The sequence below is a fragment of the Corylus avellana genome, chromosome ca3, assembly GCF_901000735.1.
Source record: "Corylus avellana chromosome ca3, CavTom2PMs-1.0".
Lineage (NCBI taxonomy): Eukaryota > Viridiplantae > Streptophyta > Magnoliopsida > Fagales > Betulaceae > Corylus > Corylus avellana.
The window spans coordinates 11,190,970-11,203,462 of NC_081543.1; the positions used below are offsets into that span (position 1 = coordinate 11,190,970).

Below are 12,493 nucleotides of genomic sequence, written 5' to 3' on the forward strand. Positions count from 1 at the left end.
CGTAATTTTAGTGTTTATACGAAAACACCTCTTTATTTATAACATTAATTAATAGATAACACAACTAACTGCGCGCAAATTAAATCAATAAACACCAAGTTTTTAACATCACGTATGAAGCAAATTAATTCAATTAACCATGAATGAAATTTTCACTCACGTTTGTTTTTAAGACAGTAATCAACTAAGAGCCAGTTTCACCTGCGATTTTGTTGGCTAAAAAATGCATTCATTTTTCAACAAAAACAAAAAACCTTGCTCAGTCTCGTTATATTAATTGAAAGCCCAAAAATAAATATACGAACTTATAATCTCCCTCACTCTAAGGGGGAATGAGTCCATGACCAAATTTGTCTGCCTGCGAACGAATGATATTGCTGGCTTGCAAACTTAACTGCATTCTAACTTAGTAAGGCTTCGTTTACTTCGACGTAAAATAGTTTTTGTCGGAAAATATTTTCAGGAAAGCCATTTTCCCTGAAAATATTTTATGTCGAAAACATTTTACGGCGTTTACCTTGCACACGGAAAATAATTTTTTTTTAATATTTTTTTTCCAATAAGGTCCCCGCCGGGACCTGCACGGGACTTGTTCAAGACCTCGTACGGACCTGTCTGGGACCTCACCAGGACCTGCACGGGACTTGTTCAAGACATTGTAAGGACCTCATCGGCACTTCCCTGGGACCCAGCAAGGACCCGCCCAGGACTTGACCGGGACCAGACCTGGACTTGCTCAGGACCTGCCCGGGACTTGCCCGAGACCCTCTCGGGACTTACCCGGGACCCTGCTTGGACTTGGCCGAAACCTGCCCGGGACTTGCTCGGGACATGCACGGGACTTGACCCGGACCTCGACGGGACCCGCCCGGGACCCGGGTAAGTCACAGGCGGGTCTTGGTCAGGTCCAGTCAAGTCTAGGGCGGGTCCTGGCGGGGTCCCAGGCAAGTCACAGGCGGGTCTCGGCCAAGTCCGAGTGGGTCCCGGTCAGGGGCGGAACTAGGATTTGAGGTATGGGGGGACGGAATTTTTTTTTGGCTTGGGGAAATGGACGGACTCGTATAAATACAAAAGCATATAGATACACATAATCTCTTTATATGTATGTTTGTATAAAATAAAAGTATAAAAGTGTTACATCTAATCTCATGGCATCACAAATACATAATAATATAAAAAACTAGCAAAATAGCGTAGAATAAAAAATATATATATTTTTTTAAAAAAAATTAGCAAAATAAATTAAACACGATTTATAGGGTCTAAGAAAAAAAGTACCTTTGAGCGTTAACTATTTTTCGTAACAATCCCCACAAGCCCCAAATAACAAGAAAAGAAATGCTAAAAGTTAAGTCAAACAATGGTGCAATCATAAATGATTAAACCATTTAATTTGTGATGTCAAAACAAATATTATAAACCTAAATGATGTCAAAATAACTATTCAAAAAACTGATTGTTGGGTTTTTTTTTTTTTTTTGATTGTTGGTTAGAAGCTACTCAAAGATCCCAAATCATTTAACTTTTTTCATTCACATATTCAATCAAAGTCCTAAATCCAATTGAGTTTTTAATTAGAAGCGAACTAGAATATAGAGGGAAACTAAATGAATTGGGTATTTTAGGTTTTTTATATTGAAGGAGGGTGCAAGGTTTTTAAAAAATAAAATAAAAAAAAAAAGAAATAAAGGGAAAACAAATATTATTTTTTTGGGGGGAGCAAAACTATAAAAAATAATTAAAATGGACACATATATTATTTTGGGGGAGCAAAAATAAGAGAAAAAATTAAAAGGAGATACAAATATTATTTTGGGGGGACAAAATATCATTTTGGAGGGACAAATTTATAAAATGGGTAGATTTTTAAGGCAATTAAGAAAATTTTGAAAGATTTTGGGGGGACGAATGTCCCCCCAACACTAGCTGTAGGTCCGCCCCTGGTCCCGGTCAAGTCCCGAGCAGGTCTCAGTCAAGTCCAGGGCAAGTCCTGGGTGGGTCTCAGTCAAGTCCCGGGCGGGTCCCAGTCAAGTCCCCGGTGGGTCTCGGTCAAGTCCCAGTCAGTTCCCAGATGGGTCTCGGTCAAGTCCTAGGCAGGTCCCGGGCGGGTTTCGGACAAGTCCTTGGAGGGTCTTGAGCAAGTCTCGGTCAGGTCCTGGGTGGGTCCCGGGCAAGTCTCGTTCAGGTCCCTGGCGAGTCTTTCTCAAGTCCTGGGCGGGCCCCAGTCAAGTCTGAGCGAGTCTCGGGCGTGTCCCGATCAAGTCCCGAGCGAGTCTTGGTCAAGTCCAATGCAAGTCCCAGGCGGGTCTCGCCGGGGTCCCGGGCGGGTCCAGGTCAAGTCCTGGTTAGGTCCCGGTCAAGTCCCGGGCAAGTCCCGAGCAAGTCCCAGGCGGGTCCCGGTCAGGTCCAGGGTAGGTCTCGGTCAAGTCTTGGTCAGTTCCTGGGCAGGTCTCGGTCAAGTCCTGGGTGGGTCCCGGTCAAGTCTCGGGCAGGTCCCAGGCAAGTCCCGATCAGGTCCCAGGCGAATCTCGGTCAAGTCCCGGGAGGGTCTCGGTCAAGTCTCAGCGAGGTTCTGGGCGAGTCTTGACAAGGTCCATCGATTTAAGAATGAGATACTCATAGTCGGAAAATAGTTTACGGTTTTCAAAACCGTAAACCATTTTCTGAAAATTAAAGAAAAATTTTCAGTCAAAAGGAAAATATTTTCCGTTGACCACTATTTTACGTCAAAGTAAACACCAGAAAATGTGGAAATCATTTTCTGAAAACTATTTTATGTCGAAGTAAACGGAGCCTAAGAGTTTAAACGGTTTTTTTTTTTTTTTTTTTTTTTGTGAAAAAGACATAATCTTCATTAGATAATAATTCAAGAGCCAAAGCTCTACAAAGATAGAGCCAACTGCTCTAAAAAAAACAATATGAGAAACACAATAAGGTGTCTCCTCAATCCACACTCTATCAATAGATGACCTTGAAGCTTCTCACTCTATCAATGGATGACCTTGAAGCTTCTCTTGCAAGCAAGAGTATGTGCTGCCATGTTTACCTCTCTCTTCACATGACCTATGTCCCATCTCCTCCTTGTCCGTAGTAGCAGATGAATATCTTCTATAACCTGTCCATAGCTACTGCCGTTTGGATTTGTCTCCTTGATAGCATTCACTACATTCAAAGAATTGAATCTCCTTCCAACAAAATATCGTACACGCCCAAGTCTCGACATAGCTCCAAGTATGAAGTGTAATATCATACTTGATACTTGATACTTGACACTTATTATGTTAACAATTAAATAATTAAATTTTGTTGTGTAAATTTTTGAAAAATGCATGAAATACTATATATATTAAATTTTGTTGTGTAAACACACGATAAATACAAATAGACACTCATTATTCAAGTGGGGCAGTTTATCACAAGCACACGTCTATATTATTTATTTATAATCACATCATTTAAAAGAAAAAAAAAAATTATAGTTAGATTTATAATACCGGAATAAGACACCACGGTATTTCAGTTGGAAGGCATACTTTTCCAAACTTGAGAGGCCGAAGTGTGCAGGCCGCAGTATTGGTACTTTACTTGGGCTTTAAAAAGGCGGACCCAAAATTTGTCTACTTTGGGGCTTTGGGCCTTCCAATATATATATATATATATATATATATATAGTAACAAATCAAGGCTAATCAAGTCTAGAAAGAGTGTTTTGCTTGCAACTATATATATATATATTGTAACAAATCAAGTCTAATCAAGTCTAGAAAGAGTGTTTTGCTTGCAACTACAAAGACTAAAGATAGAAAACACGTAATTATTTTGTAATTATTTTATAATATTGATGTAATAGTTTTGACTAACTTTTAGATTTGTCCCTTTCTTGAAAAAAATAATTTAAAGATTGATTAGAACTGTGAAGTCAACATTATGAGATATATAATTGTAGGATAAAAGTGTAGTTTCTAACGTTACTCTATTAAAGATTTAACACGGACAATAAAAGTAGAGTAAAATTACTCTTCATACCCATTTATTACGTTCAATTTATATCAGTTGATGTGACATATTTTAAATAACTGACATGAAAAGTCATTTAAAATATATCACATCAATCGATATGAAATAAATATAATAAATGATACGAAGAATAAGGTTATTCATAAAACCAGCACAAAGAAAGAAGTCTTTTTCCTCCCCCAAAGTCCATTGATCCAATATTGTTTGCTTGATATATCATCGTTGGTAAGGTTGGGATTGCGTTCAAATTCATCAGATTTGGGAATAGGTGACCAACATTTTTCAAAATGTAATGGAGCCAATTGTTTTAAAGGCTAGAAACTGCCTCACTCAATTACATGTGTAGATACTAGATAGGCTAGAAACCACTACAAACGGGATTGTTTTTAAGTCTCTGTGTTACAATATAGAGGGGCTGAAATCTACAAGAAATGTGGTTTGCCGGCCGGAGCTTCATAGGTATATATATATATGGTTTGATTCCATCACTCCTCGCTCTCCTCTACCGATCGATCACAACTTGAACCCTAGCCGTGATTTCCATCTAATTCTAGGGTTAGGGTTTTAGAAAATTTTTGATCCATGTCTTCGATTTCAGATCCGTGAAACCGTGCTATGGATTAGTGATTTTGGTTTTGGACCTTGTTTTTCTCGCTTCAATCTTTTCCAAGTTGTAAACTTACTAATTTTTTTTTGGGTTTCAGAGTTTGATTCATTGAGGGGTTGTTTGATTCTTAGATTTCTCAGGATTTTGAGGTGTTTTCGCTGCGAGCCATTGTATATGTTTGTGGTTTAGATTCAATTTTTGGAATTTCATTGAATATTTGAAAATATAAGGTTAGGGCTTGAAGAATGATTCAAAATCACCATTGGATCAAAATTCATGTATGATTCATCTAACTTTCTCTCCTGTAACTTTGTTATAACTTTAGTATTTGTATTTCTAATATTTATTTACATTAAAAGATAAAGAAAAAGGGTGTTCTAGGCCTATAGGAAAGCAATCTTTGCGATCATAGAAGAATAATAATGGTTAACAATAGAGAATTTTCCTAAGTTGGATTTCTTCTGATTTTTTGTAGTTTTATTTAAGGTTGTTGCATAAAGACGGAAGATGTTGAATAACATTCACAGAAACAAGGAAAGAGAGAGTAAATTAAAAGGCAAACATATATGCAAACACAAAATTGTGATATTGATCGATATATCTCTAAGATTCTCACCAAAATCCAATGAATTGAGTTCAATGAAAAACAAGAAGAAAAAGCCGCGCAACAAAATAACAAGTAGCATTAACCAAACTTTGGCTAAATACAATCAACCAACAGTCAAGATTTTGATGACAGCAGCAGAGTCAACCTTATGCAATACCACGACCGAGTCTCCAGGCTTGCAAAGTTGCTTGGCCTTTGCATGTTGGAGGGCCAACTCTACGGTCTCTTTGGTTGACTCTGCATGAGAAGCTCTTGCAGAACTTGTGCTCAAAAGAGGAACCAAACCCCGATAAATAAGGCTATGCCTTGCCGGAGCTTCATCACTGCATGACCAATCAAAAGAATCTGTTCTTATCTCTGGAACCACCACCGACAAAATTGGCATGCTTGGCCTGTACTTAGCCACTAGCTTCGCAGTGCTTCCTCCTCTGGTTAGGACCAAAATTAGAGCTGCTTTAATGCAATGGGCTGTGCTCACAGCTGAAGAGGCCAAGCTCTCCAATGGGCTCATAGGGATTGGTGCAGTTTTCATTATTCTTTTAAAAAGATGTCCATAGTCTATAAAATCCTCTGCCTCTGTGCAAATTCTTGACATGGTTTGAACAGCAATTTCAGGGTAGGCCCCAGCAGCAGTTTCTCCACTAAGCATGACACAGTCAGTGCCATCAAGAACTGCATTAGCAACATCAGTGGCTTCAGCTCGAGTAGGTCGGGGAGATTTGGTCATGGACTCCAACATCTGAGTGGCAGTTACCACTGGTTTTCCTTGCATGTTGGCCTTCAGTATCATCGCTTTCTGAGCTATAAATATCTTTTCAATGGGAATTTCCATTCCTAGGTCACCCCTTGCCACCATAAATGCATCTGAGTTTGCCAGAATATCATCGAAATTAGCAACACCTTCTTGATTCTCCACCTGCATGTCCCAAATTAAACACAACAAAATTAACTTCAACTAGCTAGCCTAGTTCAAACAATTTCTTCAAATGATATTAATTAACGACATACCTTTGACATGAGAAGGATGTTCTTTGCATGTGGTCCTAACAGTTGCCTGACCTCCACAAGGTCAGAACCTTTGCGAACAAAAGAGAGAGCAATCATGTCAATCTTATTTGGAACTCCCCATTCCAAAATATCCTCTTTGTCCTTACCAGTTAAGGTTGGGAGATCGACAATAACTCCAGGAAGATTGACATTCTTCTTCTCACCAAGTAGTGCAGAGTTTTCACAACGACAACGAACCAAACCCCGTTCCTTGTCACAATCCAGAACAGTAAGAGAAATTGTCCCATCAGCACACAAAATAACACTTTGTGGCTTTAAATCCTCAGCCAACTTTGGGTAGCTCATACTTATCATATTCTCATCTCCTTTAATGCTATAGTCAGTGGTGATGGTAATCTCTTGACCCTGTTGAAGCTGTATGGGTTTTGTGTCTTTCAAAAACCCAGTTCGAATCTCAGGACCCTAAAAAATTTTCAAATATAAGAAAACGACACCGTCAGGCAATTAACTACCAATAAGTACTTATTTCTCAAAAAGTTAAAGCATCGAGCACATGATCAACAGAAAAATTATAGAACGTGAAAGATCAATTAAAGCTCTTGTTCCTTTACAAAGCATATCTTTTTACAATCGTTGTTGTTATTATTTTGTTCAAAACTAAGGCAACCAAGATTTATACCATTTATCATATATGGAAAGGTTCCAGGAAAGCAGCTTCTGACCGAACATTAAACGGTGAAGGGATATAAATTAGTTCATGCATTGCACCTTATAAGCAATTTGTTAATGTTCTTACCAAAAAAAAAAAAAAAATTGTAAATAGTTTCGAAATTGAAAACTGGATTTTGATTCAACAACAATCATAGAAGATCTGAGAATATAATACGCTTGCTGTCGGTAAACACTATACGATAAGTTATACAAGAGAAAAGTTTAACTAGGACTTTGTTATCTAATAATCTGTTGCAAGCTTTATCTGGAGACATTGTTCAACGTGAGATTATCTTGTGTAGAGTTCTCATTGGAAGAGATGTCTCTAACAAATCAAAACCACTTTCTTTCCACATTCATGCATGTAGGAGCTTGATTCGTTTTCAAAATATATAATGTTATGTGAATACGTAACGAGGATAGATTTTAGGTTCTGAGGAAACTTAGACCTTAGATTCAAAGAAAACTTAGACCTTTTAGATTTTGAGGAAACCTAAAAAAACCTTTTCAAACTCAAAGTTTAGGATTAATTAATTTTCTGATTCTTTCATTAATGGGCTTGATGTCTTTAAATAGACAATTACAATGCATAGTAAAATAAAAGACTAATTAAAATAAACTACTGATAATACTTATCCCTAATATTTAAATTATACTAACTAAGACTTATATTATCCTAAAGTATTTTAAATCTAAAATACCTCTATTATTATACCCCTAACATTAGATTATTTAAATATTAGAGATAAGTATTAGTTAGTATAATTTAAATATTAGGGATAAGTATTATCAATAGTTTATTCTAATTAGTCTTTTATTTTAGAGATATGCTACAGTGTTATATAATGCCAACATTTGGCCCATATTTAGTGAGTGAGAGAAGATTGAAATTCAAATTTCAATCATCCCTTTCATGTGATTGTTCATTGGCCACGTCACTAAAAATGAACCAAATGTGGATATTATATTGCACTGAGGCATTTCTCTTTATTTTACTATGCATTATAATTGTCTATTTAAAGACATCCTCATTAATGATAGAAAATTAATCCCAAACCTTGAGTTTGAAAAGGGTTTTTTTAGGTTTCCTGAAAATCTAAAAGGTTTAGGTTCCCTTTAATTCTAAGGTCAAGGTTTCCTCAGAACTTATAATCTATCACCGTTACGTATTCACGTAACATATAATTATTCGCTTTCAATGAAGATCCGATGCAATCTGATATTCCTACGTACACACACTAACTAGCTCCTGAACTGATTCTAACAGAGATTGAATCAGTATGTAATAATCTCATGATAGAAAGAGAGAGAGAGAGAGAGAGAGAGAGAGAAATCTTAGCTAGGGAGCAAACAAGAGAAAACCCAGCAACGATAGAATCAAATTGAATGAATAACAAGAAATAATCATAAAAATATAAGAAACAATTAAAGTAGCTAGCCAGGAAGAAATATAATATATAAAAATTAAGATGCTTAAAAGAAGAAGAAGAAGAAGACTAGCTAGGAAAGAATACGTACCTTAGTATCCAACATGACAGCACAAAGAATGCCGGTGTTGTTCATGGCAGCCCTGAGATTATCGAGGGTCACTTGGTGGTAATCATGAGTGCCGTGGGAAAAGTTGAAGCGAGCGACGTTCATCCCTGCCCTTAGAAGCCTCTCTAACATGTCCACCGACCGAGATTCAGGTCCTAACGTGCACACTATCTTTGTCTTTGGCCTCCTCTCCCCGCCAAGATTGTTAACTCTCAGAATCTTCTCCATTATTATATATGCTCTCACCAGACGCTACAATTCACAAAGAGGGTTTTGAAAAGTTTCTTAATTCCTCCTAGAACCGATGGAGCCATCCCTTATATAAGCTTTGGTATGCCCTTGTCCTTGTTGGGTGCGGATTGGATTTATTGTTTGCTTAGGACTCAAGCAAATCTTTACTAGGTCTTCTTGGAAAAGGAAGAGCATCAATTAGGTATATACTCTTTGTCATCAAATTACTTCAAATCTTTTCTTTTTCCTTTTTTGGTATCCGTAGTGCCCCAAATATTATAATTTATTGTTTTGCTACCAATGGCCAATGGGTGGGGGTTACGTTCTACTTTCTATGTAACTCTACACTTTAGTTATGTAGATCCATCTAATTTTAAAAATTAAGTATGTAAGTGCAAACTTGTAATACCACACGTTTCCCTAGATTCTGTTGCCTTAAAAGTTTGTTTGTTTTGTTTTTTTTTTTTTTTTTTTTAACATGTTCACACAAGAGAAGGGGGAGGGGAGACTACTTGATAGTCTGAAACTAGCAATCTATCGTACACCCCCAAGTCTCGAATTTGCTCGTTAACCTTTAATTAAACCACCATTTAATTAATTAACCTTATCCTAAAATGTTGAAGTTCAGAGAAAATTATAAATTTAATTAAATAATTAGTATTCTAACACAATTTACATCTTGATCGCCTTAAATTTTCATATTAAATTACTAATTGTTTCAAAAATTTAAATGATAGAAAAAGTGAATTAAACCATTTAATTAATATTGATATGATCAGATCAGCTATAACCATGTTAGAGAAGATCACGGCCAAGATAAGCCACAAGAGGAACCAAGATGAAGGAGATAATATTTATCTTATAGTCTAGGAGATTGCATTGTACTCTAATGGCTCCCAGCTGGGTGTTCGGCTGATACGAGAGCTGAGAAGGTGTCAGACCAGACTTTTTTTTTTTTTTTTTTTGAAAAAATATATATATTGAAGGAAGGTAAGGATATCTGTAGTTTGCTGGAATTTTGGCTTTCTTTTATGCTAGTGGGTTATTTACTAGCCTTTGGGACACCTTTTACAAGTTAAAATACAGTTGATTGCAATTTCGTCTTTCATTTTGCTACGACTCCTCTGCAATAATTTCTGTGTTTGTGCAATTTAAAAATAACGATATTAAAATATGTGAATTTTAAAAAAATTAGTTAAGCATTTATTTAAATTGCAGTTTGCACTTTAAAATCAAAATTTAACTTTTAAAATTATGCGTTTTTAGAGATGTACCCCTTACTTGCTATTTGAATGCCCTTTTTTGTTAACATTTTTAAATTCACTATTTAAAAAATAAAAATAAAAAAACTTCACTTTATACCACGCGGTTTGAGAAGATTTCTCAAATTCAAAAACTCTAAATTTACACTTCTGAACTTTCAATTTCAATCAATTGACCCCATCTGTCAAATTTTAAACGTTAAAAGTGATACAATGACATTTATACCCTTGTTTTTTTTTTATAAAATTCCAAATTTATCCTTAATTTCAAACTTAAAAAAAAAAATAAAGTTATAAAAGAATCAAGGGGTGTTTTGGTCATTTTAGGAATTTCTGTTAGAATTTAAAAGCTAAATCTGACGGAGTTGGTCAATTGACTCAAATTGAAAGTTCAGGTGGTAAATTTGAGTTTTTGAAATTTAGAGGGTCTTTTCAAAACGCACGGTAATTTAGGGGTCTAAAGTGAAATTTTCCCTAAAAAAAAAAGGATACATTTTTTACAATTTAGTTTTAAATTATACTTTTGGTTTGCAAAATCTCAATGCCAAACGAACTCTAATACTTTCTTATTAGGGGTGGAAGAGTCATTTGACCCAAAAATCATTAACCATGTTAATGAGATTAACACCTCGAAAAATGTTACAGTGAAAGTATAATATAAGACATTTGAACATCATCAACTAAATTTGAACATCATCAACTAAAAACTTTTTTTAAGTCTATGAGTTTAATTATGTCCAATTATGTTATATTAACAACTCCTCTTGCTATATCTATATATTCAATGTAGGACTTACTGAGGCCCTCTGCTCGTAAGATTAACCCTTATGATAGACGTATTATTTAATTAGCATGACTGCTTGTAATTGTAGTCTTGCATAATGGTGTGTGGACACCTTTTAGAAGTGAAAATACAGTGGTCAACCTCTGACGACAAATGCCCCCAACAAACTACAAACTAAAACTCAGAACAACCAGACACCCATTTCCTAACAAAAACAGATCCAAGTCTGCAAAATACAACAGGCCGAAAAAAAAAAAAAACAAACAAACAAACAAACCAAACCAAACTGTACAAGTATAAATATGATTAGCAACATCCCCATTATAATTGAAATATAAAAGAATTCGAAACAGCTAAAATAACTGTTTAACTCAATATTCTTTCATTAACATCATCAAAAAATATATATATATAATACGCATTGGGTAGGGTAAAATAATTTAAGCGTGTAGTAGTGGTTGATGATTGTGATTGTGGAAAATTATAATGAATCTAGGTAAACTCTCACCCTAAAGGTGGGAAAAAAGCACTTACTACAAATTGTTTGACAGAATTTTTGAAAGAAAGACTTAATTTTGGATGAGATTAGCTGCTCCTCTCCTCCTTTAAAGCACGAGACGAGAGTTGCGAGAGCAGTGAAGGCTCGGTGCTCCATATTTAATTTGTTTCTGCAGCTGCGGCTGTAAATTCCAAATATATGTATATATATATATAGCACTAAGAATTTTGTATGTACTAGCTAGACTTCCGGAAGTAGGCCAAATCTTCAGCAACAAAGATTTCCAAAGAAACTTGGAACTCCAATTGTCAAAGTCAAAGAGAGAATATTAGATTAAGTGTCTACAACTAAAAGTTTATTTGTGATTGCGTTTGAAAAATAGAGCTTTTAAGTAAAAAAGAACTTTTGAGCAAAAGCTTCATTTTTAAACTTTTGCCAAAAATGCGTTTTGGTCAATTTTAGGCTTTTTAGACCCTTAAAAGCGCTTTTAATTTTTTTACCAAATGAGTATTTTTTTCTTCAAACGAACTTTTTGAGTGTTAAAAACACTTTTAGGTCTCTCAAACGCAATTCCAAATAGACTTTAAAAACTACAAGTGTACGTGTTTGTATTGAATTACAATACAAGTCATCGTGTTATAGAGTCTTAATTCATGGGGTTAATTAATTAGTGTACGTAGTTTTCCCAACAAAATAATTATTTAAAAATATATAGGTGGGAAGATGGTTCTTGCTCTTGGGGTTGCTGGGATGGCTCCATAACAAGACTAGTGGGTTCAGGCCCAGTCCAACTAAAGCCCATCCCTAGACAGCAATTAAATGACCCATTGTCACAATTGCAAGATTTACCTTAATATACAATTAATATATAATACGATGCAAATAGATTGGAGAGAGTTCAAAGTCGAAACTCTAGTACAAGTTCCTAATCAAGCTAGGGTCTTATTCGGACTTATGCTGCTTTTTGGTTGATCAAATCCTTAAATGCATCCAACGACGCCAACGAGCTCGCCGGAAAGCCTTGCTCAAATTGGCCACGAAGAATCTCAGATTGGCTTCTGATATCGCCGTCGGTGAGAACTTTCTCTATGCCATGCAATATATCACTCTTCTTAACTTTATCATCTGGATATCCCTCTGAGACCATGGTCCCCACTTTGAGATGTCTGACAACCAGCATGGCATTGTAGTATTGGTCACCCCTTATGGGCCATGCCAAGAATGGGACCCC

At 35.9% G+C, this 12,493-nt stretch overlaps 1 protein-coding gene across 1 annotated transcript; it reads right to left on the reverse strand.

Annotated features, from left to right (window-relative positions):
* Nucleotides 1-5,334: 5,334 nt before the first annotated feature.
* LOC132174081 (pyruvate kinase, cytosolic isozyme-like) lies at nt 5,335-8,714 on the reverse strand. The gene is made up of 3 exons (XM_059585787.1): nt 8,469-8,714; nt 6,240-6,701; nt 5,335-6,147 (listed from the first exon to the last, which is right to left on the reverse strand). The coding sequence occupies exons 1-3, from the start codon at nt 8,712-8,714 to the stop codon at nt 5,335-5,337; spliced, it is 1,521 nt and encodes a 506-aa protein (XP_059441770.1).
* Nucleotides 8,715-12,493: the final 3,779 nt, after the last annotated feature.